This window comes from Pseudophryne corroboree, chromosome 2 (assembly GCF_028390025.1).
Source record: "Pseudophryne corroboree isolate aPseCor3 chromosome 2, aPseCor3.hap2, whole genome shotgun sequence".
Lineage (NCBI taxonomy): Eukaryota > Metazoa > Chordata > Amphibia > Anura > Myobatrachidae > Pseudophryne > Pseudophryne corroboree.
In genome coordinates, this window is record NC_086445.1 from 284935547 (window position 1) to 284952349 (window position 16803).

Genomic DNA, 16803 nt, shown 5'->3' on the forward strand with positions numbered 1-16803 from the left:
TTCAAATTCAAGCTGGAGTCTCTCCGAGCGGTGATCTCCAGTCTGGAGGAAGGGGATTTTATGGTGTTGGTGGACATAAAGGATGCCTACTTACATGTTCCCATTTATCCTCTGCATCAGGCTTACCTGAGGTTTGCAATTCAAGATTGTCATTACCAATTTCAGACGTTGCCGTTTGGTCTGTCCACGGCTCCGAGGATTTTCACCAAAGTGATGGCGGAAATGATGGTTCTCCTTCGCAAACAAGGAGTCACGATTATCCCGTACTTGGACGATCTCCTGATAAGGGTGAGATCCAGGGACCAGTTGGTGAGAAACATTGCACTGTCCCTGACAGTTCTTCAACAACATGGTTGGCTTCTAAACTTGCCAAAATCACAGTTGATTCCGGCGACGCGGTTGTTGTTTTTAGGAATGATACTGGACAAAGAACTACAGAGAGTTTTTCTTCCAGTGGAAAAGGCTCAGGAGCGTCAGACTCTGGTCAAACAAATTCTGAAACCGGCAAGAGTGTCAATCCATCAATGCACTCGGTTGCTGGGGAAGATGGTTGCGGCCTGCGAGGCCATTCAGTTTGCCAGATTCCATGCCAGGGTATTTCAGTGGGACCTATTGTACAAGTGGTCCGGATCCCACCTGCACATGCACCGGAGGATAATCCTGTCTTCCAAGACCAGAATATCACTCCTGTGGTGGCTACACAGTTCTCACCTCCTAGAGGTGCGCAGGTTCGGGATCCAGGACTGGATCCTAGTAACCACGGATGCAAGTCTCCGAGGATTGGGAGCTGTCACGCAAGGGGAAAACTTCCAAAGAAGTTGGTCAAGCAAGGAAACTTGTCTCCACATAAACGTTCTGGAGTTAAGGGCCATTTACAACGGCCTTGTGCAGGCGGAACATCTTCTTCGCAATCTGCCCGTACTGGTCCAGTCAGACAATGTTACAGCAGTGGCGTACATAAACCGCCAGGGCGGAACAGAAAGCAGAGCGGCAATGGCAGAAGTCACAAAGGTTCTCCGCTGGGCGGAAAAGCATACAAGCGCACTGTCAGCGATCTTCATTCCAGGACTGGAGTCTCTCCGAGTTCTGGAGTTAAGGGCCATTTACAATGGCCTTGTGCAGGCGGAACATCTTCTTCGCAATCTGCCCGTACTGGTCCAGTCAGACAATGTTACAGCAGTGGCGTACATAAACCGCCAGGGCGGAACAAAAACCAGAGCGGCAATGGCAGAAGTCACAAAGGTTCTCCGCTGGGCGGAAAAGCTTACAAGCGCACTGTCAGCGATCTTCATTCCAGGAGTGGACAACTGGGAAGCAGACTTCTTCAGCAGACACGATCTCCATCCAGGAGAGTGGAGCCTCCATCAGGAGGTCTTCACAGAAGTGACAAGTCATTGGGGAATTCCTCAAATAGACATGATGGCGTCTCGTCTCAACAAGAAGCTTCAGAGATATTGTTCCAGGTCGAGGGACCCTCAAGCAATAGCAGTGGATGCACTGGTGACACCATGGGTGTTTCCGTCGGTGTATGTATTCCCGCCGCTGCCTCTCATTCCAAAAGTTCTAAAGATCATAAGAAGAACAAAGGTTCAATCGATCCTCATTGTCCCGGACTGGCCAAGGAGGGCTTGGTATCCAGATCTTCAGGAATTACTCATAGGAGATCCCTGGCCTTTTCCTCTATGCGAGGACCTGTTACAACAGGGACCGTGTGTATACCAAGACTTACCGCGGCTGCGTTTGACGGCATGGCAGTTGAACGCCAAATCCTAGCCAGAAAAGGTATTCCCAGTGAAGTCATTCCCACACTTCTTCAGGCCAGGAAGGGAGTAACGTCTAGACATTACCACCGCATTTGGAGAAAATGTGTGTCTTGGTGTGAATCCAAGAAGGCTCCTGCGGAAGAGTTTCAGCTAGGACGTTTTCTCCATTTTCTACAAGCAGGTGTGGAGGCGGGCTTACAGTTGTGCTCAATTAAGGTGCAGATTTCAGCCTTATCGGTTTTCTTTCAAAAACAATTGGCCTCCCTTCCAGAAGTTCAGACTTTCGTGAAAGGTGTGTTGCACATCCAACCTCCATTTGTGCCCCCAGTGGCACCATGGGATCTTAACGTGGTGTTGCAGGTCACTTCAATCACATTGGTTTGAACCTTTACAGAAGGTGGAGTTGAAGTTTCTCACTTGGAAAGTGGTCATCCTGTTGGCTTTGGTATCTGCAAGGTGGCTGTCTGAGTTAGCGGCCTTGTCTCACAAGAGTCCTTATTTAATCTTTCATGAAGATAGAGTAGAGTTGAGGACTCGTCAGCATTTTCTGCCAAAGGTGGTTTCATCTTTCCATATAAACCAGCCTATTGTGGTGCCAGTGGCTACTGACGCTTTCGTTGAGTCAAAGTCTCTGGATGTGGTCAGAGCTCTGAAAATCTATGTCGCCAGAATGGCTCAAGTTAGGAAAACCAAGGCTCTGTTTGTCCTGTATGCTCCCAACAAGATTGGGTGTCCTGCTTCCAAACAGACCATTGCACGCTGGATCTGGAACACGATTCAGCATGCTCATTCCACGGCTGGATTGCCGTTGCCGAAATCGGTGAAGGCCCATTCTACTAGAAAGATGGGCTCGTCCTGGGCGGCTGCCCGGGGGGTCTCGGCATTGCAACTTTGCCGTGCTGCTTCTTGGTCGGGTTCAAACACTTTTGCAAAGTTTTACAAGTTTGACACCCTGGCCGATGACGACCTTAAGTTTGGTCATTCGGTGCTGCAGAGTCATCCGCACTCTCCCGCCCGTTCTAGAGCTTTGGTATAACCCCATGGTACTAATGGTGTCCCCAGCATCCTCTAGGACGTATGAGAAAATAGGATTTTAATACCTACCGGTAAATCCTTTTCTCTTAGTCCGTAGACTCGTAGAGGATGCTGGGCGCCCGTCCCAGTGCGTACTGTATCTGCAGTTATTAGTTGTGGTTACACACATGTTGTGTTACGTTTATTGTCAGCATGTTGCTGCAATTGTTCATGCCGTTGGCTTGTGTTCTGTTGAATGCCACGTTGTGCGGCATGCTTGAGGTGTGTGCTGGTATGAATCTCACCTTAGTTTAACAATAAATCCTTTCCTTGAAATATGTCCGTCTTACTGGGCACAGTTCCTATAACTGGAGTCTGGAGGAGGGGCATAGAGGGAGGAGCCAGTGCACACCTCTTTTGAAAGTCTTAAAGTGCCTATGTCTCCTGCAGATCCCGTCTATACCCCATGGTTCTAATGGTGTCCCCAGCATTCTCTACGGACTAAGAGAAAAGGATTTACCGGTAGGTATTAAAATCCTATTTTCCAGTGCGACCGCGGGTGCTGCTGGGTGATTTGTGACACGCGGGTGTGTACTATCTATGCAAGTATCGATCAGAGCAGCCGAAGGGGGAGAGTGCACATTGGACAACAGGTACTTTACCACTCTCCCTCTTCGGAAAAGTTGTAATTCATACATTCTGGCGCCACAGGAGCCTGCTTCGTTGTGCTAAAAGGTCAAAATAGGTCCTGTCACATACTGGCACATGCAGTCGTGATGATAATTCTCCCCTTCTGTACTCAGGTCCCCCTACAGTTCACATCTTCCATGTCACAGGTGTTTTATCAACCTTCGCAATTTTAAAGATCCACTGGTGACCTATCAAACAAATGTTTGGCCTACTGAGGACTGAATTTGAGAACCACTGGGTTACAGTATAATTTTGTTAAATTCAGATTATATTTATTTCCGTTCCTTCCAGACAGTACAGTGTATAGTGTTCATCCTTCTAGTTTATGATGGCTAGAGAGGAATACACATCCTTTGGAAGCATTTGTGGAAGCTGTTCTTCAAAGAAGGAGCTTCCAGAAACTCATCAAACACCGTTTTAGGACAGGTAGAGGATATGGCAGGTATGCCAACCCTTTCTTCAAAAGAGGAAATGTGGAATGGAGTCCCTACAGTCTAACCAGGCTGCCATAAAACTAGGGCACTTTATGACCTCTTTAGACACTTAGCTACATATGATTATTGCAAAATCCCATCTGAGTTACTCTAGATCTGCATCTTACACAGAAACCATTTCCAGTTAAACAAGTTTCCCCTGTGGATTATCCTCATATCCCCACATTGTTACCAAGGTTTGGACACACATCTGGCTTTAGGGTATCCAGCTATACCCTTACTAAGAGTATATTCAAATTAAAGGTATTTTTCATGTACAGGTCCATTAATAATAGCATAAGTTATTGCAGCGTTCCAAAATCCTAGATGGATAATCAGTTAGGATCAAATTACTTTTATCCCATCTACAGCAAGACAGATTTATAGACTCAAGGTAATGATCAGTCTCTAAATTAACAGGGAATAAATATAAATATGGCAGCTGTAAATAGTTTGTCAGACAAAGCTGGCAATATATTACTGCTGTCATGGCAGTACTGGGAATGTTTTTGCGGGCTATCAAAGCAGTACATTGGGTCCAATCCCATTTAAGAGAAGTCAAGTACAATGTAATTTCAGAATGGATGAAAGAGTGGTCATTTGTACAATGGAATCTACCTGATAATAGCAGGAAAGCATTCTCAGAGATAAGCAAGAAGCCAAATGACCTTCTGTAATGGCAGATGTGAGCATGGGGCTTTCCTACGAACGAATTGATTTCTTCTGTCCCTTTTCAACCATTCACACTGAAGCATGACATCTACATACAGTACATAACACAAAATTTGAAAGAAATAAAGATAAATGGAAATTCTTTTGTACCCAAAGCATACATTCCCAGTAGTTATTTACATACGAAACACTACTTTTTCTCCAATTCTTTTAGCATTGTAATTTACTTACTTTAGGACTCTTCATTTCCTCTGAATCTTACATCCTACAGAGTCTGCATTTGCCTAATCCCAGCTACTCTCCATGACAGACGTCATGCACTACTGGAGTTGCCTGTTTGTTTCTGGCTCCTCTCTGATTCGCAGGAATCCAGAGGTTTGATGGGACTTTGTTTTGACAAGCTAGTGCAGTATCCAGTGGAACAGGGAAGAGAGTGGGAATCTACACTCTCTTCCCCTTGCTCTGATTTAAAGGATTGTCATCCCACTGCCATTGTGCGTGAAACATCAGCAACAAAATAGCAACATGCTATGTTACCTTGGAACCTACTAGAAATTGGGCTAGCCTGGCATTCAGTCGTAACAGTCATATATTCTTTCAAAACTACATCCTAATTTGGTTAGACAAAAGGACAGCAGTGTCTTTCATCAGCCATTAGGGAGGCAAAAAAATAATAATTTGTCTGATCAATGAAGCAGGAGAAAAATTTTGTTTCAGCAGAAAAGAAGGCAACGTCTGTCTTCACAGGGCACATGACCAGAGAGGACAACACAGTTGCAGGAGTAATACAGATATGTCCTCATACATCTTTGCTGCAGTCACACCAAACAGCCACCCATGGCACACCAGGTCGGACGAGAATATTCTAGTGTCAGCATATTTTTGCTTTTTTGCTGAAAATGCGTCTTCGTCGCACCTTAATGTGGCCAGGACGCACGAGGAGACTGCTGATTAATTTGATGTGTGAAACATGTATATCGGTTTGCGAGTAAAGGTGCATACACACTGGCCGATATATCGGACGTTCTATTGAAGACGCCTGACGGCAGAGTTGCACAGGATCTGACGGCTCGCTCACGCCAGGCATCTTGCGCTGCATGGTGTATTGAGGCTAGATCTGTGAGGCCGTGTACAGCCATAGAATGGGATGATTATCAGTATGTTTTACATAGTAGACAGATATGGAAACCCTCAAGTAGAGTTCACGGCCACAAAGGCAGTAGCAAAAATGGACAGAGAGGTAGAAGTACTGACCGTTCCTTAGAAATTCAGTATGGGGTATGTTATCAGCTGCCACAAAACTATTTGCATATGTCAGACATTAGAAGGTAGAGATTTTAATGTTGACAAAGCACTAAATATGTCTGCAGAAGCCTGATTATTGTCAGGCTAGATGTACTTTACAGGGTAAGCTAAATTACCATAAACCCCAGTGTCATGAGTTGTGGGTTAGACACTATATTCACCAAATAAAGTTCTTCCAGGATATTGATAATCTCATTTAAACCAAGAAACTAACCTCTTCAACGTGTTATGGGTAGAACAGGCCTGGACAAACTGTGGCTCTCCAGGTGTTGTGAAACTACAAGTACCAGAATGCCCTTCCACAGTTTTGCTTTTAGGAAATGCTAAAACTGTAGCAGGGCATGCTGGAATGTGTAGTGTGTGCCTCAACAGCAGGAGAGCCACATTTTGGCCAGACCTTGGTTAAAACTTAAGGTAAGGTTTACCTTCTGGTTCCTTGAGAAGGCAAAAGCATGCATTTGCCACTACATATAGTTTTACTAAATGGATTTGAGAGAGGCCTGGGTCTTGACAGTTGCAGCCCTGTGCTATGTTTTTATAACTTGACACTAGACAATTGGTAACTAAACTTCTAAAGGCAGTTTTATTAGACCTCAAGATTTTTGGTAGCTCATTGGAATCAATCCTTTCCTTTGTATTAAACAGATTTTCTCTTACGTCTTAGGGGATATTGGGAATCCATTTAGTACCATGGGGTATAGACGGGTCCACTTGGAGCAATGGGCACTATAGAAGTTTGATAATGTGTGCTGGGTTCCTCCCTCTATGCCCCTCCTACCAGACTCGGTTTAGAAAATGTGCCAGAAGGAGTCACATCTCTGGAAGCTCCTGAAGCGTTTTCTGCATTTATTTTTAAAGTTTGTTATTTTCAGGCATGACTGGATGGCACCAGCCTGCCTGCTTCGAGGGACTTGGGGGGGGAAACGGCCCAACCCCACTAAGGTTTAATGGTCCTGTTCCCCGTTGACAGGACGCTAGCTCCGGAAGGAACTATTCGCAAGCCCCACCAAGGCGAGCATACATTCCCGCAGCACGCTGCCATCACTAACACAGCCAGAAGAAAGAAGATTGGTGAGTACTCAGCTGATGTCCCGTTTAGCGGGTCGCCGGCCATTATGGCCGCATAAGGGTATGGAGAAGTGCGGCTTCTACGCGGGGCAGACTGAATCTCCAGACTTAGTACACTGTAGTGTACACATTACCCAGACTGGCAATACAGGCTTAAAAGAGGGCTTACTCCATTTTATGCACTCAGACACATAAAGCCAGTATAAAGAAGAGCTGGAAGATCGCGCGCCATTGAAGGGGCGGGGCTTCACTATGAGCGGATCCAGCAGCTCACAGGCGCCATTTTACCCTACTGCAGCTACACAGACGCTGACTACAGGGACACGCAACTCCTCCGGAGGGCCTCCAGATTACCTCAGCGGTACCAGGGTACTCAGACCAGTGTCTCAGTCCTCTACCATTTGTCCGCAAAAACATACTTTGGCACATATCATGCATTCTGACTGATAATGAAGGGTCAGAAATGGAGGAAGGTGAGGTGGACATAGAGGTAGGGGAGGGTACTCTGTCGCAGGGTGTAAAGATTCTATCAGAGAAGTCCTAAATATCCCTGATAAGGTGACAGAGGAGTGTGAGGAATCTTACTTTAATTTAAAGAAAAAATCCTCAGCCACTTTTCCTGTATCAAAGGAACTGAATACCCTGTTTGAAGAACCGTGGGTTAATCCAGATAAGATTCCTAGGCGGTTATTATCATCTTTTCCTTTTCCTCCTGAGGATAGGAAAAAATGGGAAAATCCAACGATAGTGGATACATCAGTCTCCAGGCTCTCACGTAAAATAGTACTACCTGTTCCTAGTGCAGCCTCCCTAAAGGATACAGCTGATCGTAAGATTGAGACTACACTCAAATCTTTGTGTACAGCTGCAGGGGTGGGCCCAGAAACCCACTATAGCATGTGGGTGGATGGATTACTTGAGCCATTGCTAAATGGTCTGGTAATTTAATTGAGGGGTTAGACACCTTACTTCAAGCGGAAATTGTGTTACTCTTGCAGCACATAAAAGACTCTGCGAACTTTATGGTGGAAGCCATTAAAAATATAGGTTTGCTTAATGCCCGCACTACTGCTATCGCAGTTTCGGCACGCAGGGGATTATGGCTACGTCAGTGGACTGCTGACATGGACTCCAAAAAATGTGTGGAAGGCCTGCCTTTCACAAGTGAGGCCTTATTTGACGACGAACTCGACAAGTGGATCTCGCGAACTACTGCGGGTAAGTCCACTTATCTATCGTCTGCAGCTCCGCCAGCCAGGAAGGCCTACTCAGGACCCAATTTACAGTCCTTTCGGACTGCCAAGTTTAGGGGCAAGGCTAGAGGTTCTTCTACCGCAGCGAGAGGTGCTAGAGGTAAACCACGCATACCAGCGATTGCTGGTTCACATGAACAGAGCTCAGGCTCTGCCTTCTCAAACCTTTCCGCATGACGGTGAACTGCGATGCCTGGGAAGCTGGCTACAATTCTTCATTCACACCTGGACAAGATCTTGCCAGGATCCCTGGGTCATAAACCGTATATCCCAGAGCTACAGGCTGGAGTTCCAGCATCTCCCACTTCACAGATTCTTCAAATCAGGCTTACCAGTTTCACAAGAAGCAAGAGTAACCTTACAAGAAGCTATTCAAAAACTGTTACAGACCCAATGATCATTGTTCCTGTTCCACTTCATCTACAAAACATTCCAGCTTGTTTTGTAGTTCCGAAACTGGACTGTTCGGTAAGACCGATTCTGAATCTCAAGTCATTGAACCCATACTTACGAGTATTCAAGTTCAAGATGGAGTCTCTGAGAACGGTGATCTCAGGTTTGGAAGAGGGGGAATTCCTAGCGTCTCTGGATGTCAAGTATGTGTACCTTCACATTCCGATCTGGCTGCCTCATCAGGCTTATCTGCGGTTTGCACTGCAGGACTGTCACTACCAGTTTCAGGGTGTTCACCAAAGTGATGGCAGAGATGATGTTACTCCACAGACGGGGAGTAAACGCAATTCCTTACCTGAACTATCTTCTGATAAAGCCTGCGTCCAGGGAGCAGTTGTTGGAGAACATTGGTCTCACGACCAGATTACTCCTGGATCATGGGTGGATTCTGAACCTACCAAAATCTCACCTAGACCCAATGCAGAAGCTTCATTTCCTGGAAATGATACTGAACACAGAGTCTCAGAGAGTGTTCCTTCCCTTGGAAAAGGGAATGGTGACCCAATCTGTGGATCTGCCTTCTGGGGAAAATGGTGGCTTCTTACGAAGCAATTCAGTATGGAAGGTTTCATGCGAGGGCCTTCCAGCTGGATCTGTTGGACAAATGGTCCGGATCGCATCTTCACATGCATCAGAGGATTCGTCTGTCGCCAATAGCCAGGATCTCCTCCTGTGGTGGCTACAAACTTCTCACCTAGTGGAGGGTCGAAGGTTCGGGATTCAGAATTGGATTCTACTAACCAGACGCAAGCCTCAGAGGTTGGGCTGCAGTCACCCAGGGGGTGCAGTTTCAAGGAAGATGGTCCATTCAGGAAATAATTCTTCCAATAAACATCCTGGAACTCAGGGCTATCTACGCCCTTCTTCAGGCCTCATCTCTTCTTCAGAATCAGGCCATTCAAGTTCAGTCGCACAATATGACGGTGTCTTACATCAACCGACAGGGCGGAACGAAAAGCAGGGCCGCAATGTCAGAGTTGTCAAGAATTCTCCTCTGGGCGGAAAAACATGCCGTGGTATTGTCGGCGATCTTCATTCCGGGAGTAGACAACTGGGAAGCAGACTTCTTCAGCAGACATGACCTGCACACGGGGGAATGGGGGCCACAAATCGACATGATGGCCTCTCGACTCAACAAGATGCTCAAGCGGTATTGTTCCAGGTCAAGGGACCCACAAGCTGCAACGGTTGACTCCCTGATAGCTCCGTGGGTCTAACAGCTGGTGTACGTGTTTTCTCTCATTCCTCTGATCCCAAGAGTTCTCAAAAGAATAAAAAGGGAAAGAGTTCAAGCAATTCTCATTGCTCCGGGCTGGCCGCGAAGGGCCTGGTATGCGGATCTTCTCGAGATGCTACGTGGTCTCTGCCTCTTCGAGAGGATCTCCTGCATCAGGTCCCGTTCGTCTATCAAGACTTCCCACGGCTACGTTTGACGGCATGGAAGTTGAACGGCTGTTTCTAGCCAGGAGAGGGATTCCTGACAAAGTTATCCCGACTATGATCCAAGCCAGGAAGGGGGTACTGTCAAAACATTTCCATTGTTTCTGGAAGAAATATGTCTCTTGGTGTTAGAGCAGACAATGGGGATCATTCTGACCCGATCGCACGCTGCAGTTTATCGCAGCGGTGCGATTGGGTCAGAACTGCGCATGCAGTTTGGACGCCGTTTCGTGGGCGCGGTCCGGCCAACGCAAGCGTGGTCAGACCGTGCGGGGGTCGGGCCGCAGCGGCTGTGTGACATCACACGCAGCCGCTGCGACCAGGAGCAGCGACAAGCAACTCCCGGCCAGCCGCAGGAGCTGCACTGGCTGGGAGTTACTCTTCAAGTACAAAAGCATCGCCGTTGTGCGATGCTTTTGTACTTGTGCGGGTGGGGGGGACATACATGTGGGGCGGACTGGCCCCATGCTGGGCGTCCCCCCGCATGTCTGTGTCCCTGATCGTAGCTGTGCTAAATTTAGCACAGGTACGATCAACTCGGAATAACCCCCACTATTCTACAGTGGAATTTCATCTGGGATGTTTCCTGCTTTTTCTGCAGTCGGGAGTTGATGTGGGCCTACGCCTAGGCTCCATAAAAGTTCAGATTTCGTCCTTGTCTATTTTCTTTCAGAAACAATTGACTTCTCTCCCTGAGGTCCAGACATTCTGGAAAGGTGTTTTTTGCATCCAACCTCCCTTTGTGCCTCCCATGGTACCTTGAGATCTCAATTTGGTTCTGACATTCCTCCAGTCGGACTGGTTTGAACCGTTACAGGATGTAGACCGTCACGCTGTTGTCCTTGGCTTCGCCAAGCCGCGTGTCTGAGCTGGGGGCGTTGTCTCACAAGAGCCCCTACTTGATTTTCCATGAGGACAGAGTTGAACTCAGGACTCATCTGCAATTCCTTCCTAATGTGGTGTCGGCATTTCACATCAACCAGCCAGTTGTGGTCCCAGTTGTTACTGACACTTTTGATACTTCAAAGTCCTTGGACTTTGTAAGGGCTTTGAAGGTATATGTAAAGCGAACTAATCGTCACAGGAATTCGGACTCGCTGTTCGTTCTATATGATGCCAACAAGATTGGGTGTCCTGCTTCAATGCAGTCTATTGCACGCTGGATCAGGCTCACTATCCAGCATGCTTATTCCCGGCAGGCTTGCCGATTGCAAAATCTGTACAGGCCCACTCTACTAGGTCGGTGGGTTCCTCTTTGGTGGCTGCCCTGGGTGTCTCGGCATTACAGCTCTGCCGAGCAGCTACTTGGTCAGGTTCGAACATGTTTGCTAAGTTTTACAAGTTCGATACCTTGGCCTCAGGAACCTCAGCACTCTCCCACCCGGTTTGGGAGCTTTGGTACTTCCCCATGGTACTAAATGGATTCCCAGTATCCCCTAGGACGTAAGAGAAAATAGGATTTTAATTACCTACCGGTAAATCCTTTTCTTGTAGTCCGTAGGGTATACTGGGCGCCCACCTGGTGCTTCGCTCTTCCTGCACGGTTATTTGTTTAACGACTGTTGTTTGGTTCACCTGTTGCTGTTCCGGTTTTCAAGGTGGGTTAGCATGGCTTTCCTTTTTGTTCTGGTTGTGCTGTTTCGAAATCTTATCACTTTCCTTATCTACTGTATATCCTTCTCTCAAAGTATGTCCGTCTTCTCGGGCACAGTTTCCTAGACTGAGTCTGGTAGGAGGGGCATAGAGGGAGGAGCCAGCACACGTTATCAAACTTCTATAGTGCCCATGGCTCCAAGTGGACCCGTCTATACCCCATGGTACTAAATGGATTCCCAGTTTCCTCTACAGTAATTAAAATCCTATTTTCTTCTTGAGGGTCGATAGGCTCCACAGAAATTACCATGGGATATAGGTAGTTTGGAGAGAACCAGGCACCAAACAGTTAACTTTCAGGTCCCATAATGCACTGGTGCTTCCTCCTATGTACCCTGCCCCCAGCCCCAGGCTATCCAGTTGTTGTTTTTTTGTGCCAGCAGGAGCTGGATACACCTTTTAGACAGGGGAGCTACTGTTTTTCTTTCTTTTTTTATTAAGTTATTTAATTGTCAGAACAAGTAGCGGGGACGTGCCATAGGGTGCCTGCACTACTGCTCCAGCAACTAATGCCAGCGCCACGACAGTGACGACTGGGCCAACAATCTCAGTGGGCCCCAGCAGGATCTGGATCCAGGTCGCAGCTGGAGGTACAGGGGATCAGGTAAGGCAAATCCCCGCTTGTGTACACAGTACTCAGAGACCATTAGCCTCCGGTGAGGGAGAGGCACTGACAGCGGGGACCATAATGCTCTTGATTCCCTGCTAAACCAACAGGACTATAATATGTATATAGAGATAAATTTATAAAACCTAATCAGCCCTGGGAGTGATGTCAGCATAGGGGAGGTGGCTCTCCCCATTAGCCCCTTCCCCAGCCCAGGTTGTGATTCCTCTGAGGATTTCCCACCTTTTGAGCTGTTACTTCTACCCTCTTCCCCCAGTGAGACGCTCAGCAGCCATTGTTACACAAACCTGCTAGAGTTAAGGTCCATACACACTTAACCATAAAATGAGCGACGTCGCTCATTTTTCCCCTCCTTGAGCGACGTCGCTCATTTTATCATCAAGTGTGTATGCCGCCAGAGACGACCGATGCGCGGCCCCGCGGGTCGGCAACGATCGTCGCTGTCGGTAGGGCATACATGAAGGATGTGGACTGTCGTCCATGACCTTCATGCAGGGCTGGCGGAGGCGTGACGTCACTGAGCGATATGAGCGGTCATATCGCTCAGTGTGTACAGGCGGTCGCCGACCGGCCGGCCCGGGAGGGGGAAACATTAGAAGATGTCGCTCACAGAGCGACATCGTCTAATGTGTACGGACCTTAAGTCTCAGGAATCGGTCTAGTCTCTCAGTATGCCTCTCCTACGGGCCAGGTTATACAGCACTTATTCTGCCAGCATCTGAGGCTTGTGTAGTTGATTCGGTGCCCAATTTATATGCATTGTATGTGATTTTTTGGTAGCTACTGCTGTTTGTGCTTTCAAATCATGCTGTACTGTATACTGTATCTTCCCCCGTATTTCCTCTCCTATAACCCATACCAGGTGTTAAAGGTTTTTAGTGTACCTCACATTTACTTGTCACATTGCATTGTTTGACTTATACACACACTGTGTTTATACTACCTGTATTACTATGTCTTCTAAAGGCAAATGCTAATAAGGAGGATGAGGCTCCTACACTGATTACATGCAAATTATCTAGCACTACTCCCAACAGCCTTTGAGGCTTGTGCGGTTGATTCAGTGCCCAATTGTATGTGACTTGTTGTTGCTAGCTACTGCTGAAAAACCTGCTCAGCCGGTTTATCTCCTCAGGCAGGAGAGATATCTCATATTGGATGGTCTCTGTTTAAAAATGAGATATACAAACAGGCCATCCCACCAGCACCTGTACAGGAACCTTATTTCAGATTATGATGCAGCTAGTTGATTGCTTGTCAGCTCCTATTCTGTTTCCTTTAATGGGGGTTCCTCAGCAATTACAACCTGCTTGGTATACCCCTCCTATACATCCTCTCTGGATGGGTACTCCCACTCTGTACAGAGTTTGGCTCAAACGTATGTTGCTTTTCAACAAAAATTACAAGACGACAGTTAGTTGCCAGAGCGCATAGATGTATTTTTCAGGCATACACTGAAGCGGTTCCAAATACCATCAAGGCTCACTCCAACCATCGTGGGCGGCCATTCGTGGGGCATCTGCTGAACAATTGTGCAGAGCAGACTTTGGTGGGCACCTTTTTCTGTTTTTATTAATTTGATACCTTCACCTCCCAGTATGCTGCCTTTGGGCGACGGTTCTCTGTACCACTCAGGAGCGTCCCCTTCCTTTAGGGGAAACTGCTTTGGGACATCCCCATGGTAATTCCTTTGGAGCTTATGGACCCTGAAAAAGGAAACAAGTTATGGTAGACTTACCATTGTTAACTCTTTCGGCACCCACCCAGACGCTTATGGGTATTATTATATGGTCGCTAGTTCTCCTCTTCTAGTATGAGTGTGTTTCTTAAGTGTTGTATTATTCCTTCTTATCTGTCCTGCTCCTGCTTTAAACTTGTTCACTAAATTGTATAGCCTGAGGGCGGGGTATATAGGAGGAAGCCCCAGTGCATCTGGAAGTTTAACTGTTTTGTGCCTGGTTCCCACCAAACCACCTATACCCCATGGTAATTCCTGTGGAGCCTATGGTTCTCGAAGGAACAGAGTTAACAATGGAAAGTCTACCATAGTTCTTGTTTTATGTTTGAACCCATACAGGAAGTTTATCTTATGTGGGCAACCTTAAAGTACTCTGGTAGCAGTTCCTCCAACAAAGAGGATTAAATAACTTTATCCCCATTATGTTCATATAAGGCTTTTAGCACCATAATGTATAAACTGATCTTAAGCCTCAGTTCTTACCAAAAGTACCTGGTACAGGTTGAGTATCCTGGGACCAGAAGTATTTTGGATATCGGATTTTTCCGTATTTTGGAATAATTACATACCATAATGAGATATCATGGTGATGGGACCTAAGTCTAAGCACAGAATGCATTTATGTAACATATACACCTTACCCACACAGTCTGAAGGTAATTTTAGCCAATATTTTTTATAACTTTGTGCGTTAAACAAAGTGTGTCTACATTCACACAATTCAATTATGTTTCATATACACCTTATACACACAGCCTGAAGGTCATTTAATACAATATTTTTAATAACTTTGTGTATTAAACAAAGTTTGTCAAAAAACAAAGGTTTCACTATCTCACTCAAAAAAGTCTGTATTTCGGAATATTCCATATTTCGGAATATTTGGATATGGGATACTCAACCTGTACTACAAATGTAATATCAATTGGTACTGCTCTCTTTTTACCTTTATCTTAAAAACTCTCATGAAATTGCTTTGTGCTACCTAGCTTTAGGGTATGATGGGAGCTATGGACATGCTTGTGTGGCTTCGGACAGATTGTCTTTATTTCAACCTAGGATTAACTGTAACCGTTTCTGTTAAGACCATTTTTGTGATCATGAGGAAAGTCTCAAACAAATGAACAATGTTCATCTCCTAAAATAATGTTTAAAGCAAAGCAATATTCTCTTATTGTATTTAATAGTATCAGGTCAGATGGTCGATAGTAACCATGGTGACCTTCATAATGTTGACATTTGAATGTCTACATTGTTCAGTATATCCACATGCTCAGGTTGAAATCTGAAATGACGTTCTGAGGATGCTGGAGGTTAGGGTTAGGTTGTGGGGGTAGGTTAGGGCTAGTCACTGAGGGGAAGTGAAGAAATTAGGGATAGATGGTAGAATACTCACTGGAATGCTGCTGCTGAGATGTCGTCACCGGATCCACTCCACACATGACATAACTGTCGACCAATCATACCACACGCTTATTAAAGCTTAGTTTAAAATAGGTTTTATTTTGCAGAACTTCATGAATTTGTTTTATCCTCTGTTTTATAGTGTTACGTACATATCCTTGTGTCTTTTTTCACTCTTGTGAAGTCGCTAAACATTGTGTTCCCATTTCTATTCAATGACACCCCTTTCTCATTTCATGGCTTCTTTTTACAGAGAGGCTGAATTCCACTTAAAAAACTATTCCTCCGCTGAAGACACATTTAAACAAGGACAAACATTAAATTGTAAGTACTAAATAAAAATATGCTTATATTTTTAGCTAGTTAGAAGTATATTACAATAATTAATAATTTTGGCAAATGTGGAGCATTGGATATATTTGGTATGGGCTATAATAATACTAATAATATCCTTGTGGTCATATATTTTAATTTGCAGTTGTTTAGTCTTAATGTGTTTTAGTGACCAGTTACGAGACGATTCAGCAAATTGTTTAAAGTACTGCTGGTACATAATCATCAGCAAAGTACAACCATAGGATGTGGCACAAACAGCATCAAGAAATGATAAAATTAATTATGGTTTGACTCTGAAAATAGCCACTAGGATTTAAAAAAGAAAAGAAAGAAAGTCTTAGGTGCATACCTCCAACCATGTTCTGAGTAACTGTCAATGTGTAAATGTATTTCATTTGTGGCAATTAGGATTAGTGTTCTACAGAGGAACCAAGGTTGTTGAGCTGACAAACCCAGGAATGGTTCATATTTGGAGGATAGAAAATGTGGGTCTTGTATAATTGACCTTGGTGAATTCTTGCAGCCTGGTGCAGCTGACAGCATGCAATTGATTAACCAGAGCACCTGTAAGGAGAACTCCCTTAAGAAGAAAGGGTGGGAGTGTCTCATGCCTGTCAGTCTTGGCAGGAGGAGTGGTAACTAGAGAGAAGGTATCATTTAGTGATAGGACTGTTTGGAAGCTTCTGTGAGGAGCTGAGGACTTTTGTTGGTGTCTTGTGTCAACACTAACTGTATGGTGGATTCTGGTATGTGATCATCCTGACAAAATAAAGTGCACAAGTCCAGAGTCGGTGTTTGCTTCTACTACACAGCTTTGTTAACACAATGGGGTATATTTACAAAGATTCGTGTTTTGGCCGTTTTGAAGGGTGTTTGAACTCGAATGGTATCGGGTGCATTTTACTGCAACTTT

The 16803-nt window shown here is 45.6% G+C and overlaps 1 protein-coding gene across 5 annotated transcripts in view; it reads left to right on the forward strand.

The window, feature by feature from the left end:
* The window catches only part of SUGT1 (SGT1 homolog, MIS12 kinetochore complex assembly cochaperone), a 321635-nt gene that overhangs the window by 107910 nt on the left and 196922 nt on the right, over window positions 1-16803 (forward strand). For all 5 annotated transcript variants that reach the window (XM_063952887.1, XM_063952891.1, XM_063952889.1 and 2 more), the window contains exon 6: window positions 15808-15878. In XM_063952887.1, coding sequence (XP_063808957.1) covers window positions 15808-15878 — 71 coding nt within the window. The remainder of the gene's footprint in view (window positions 1-15807; window positions 15879-16803) is intronic.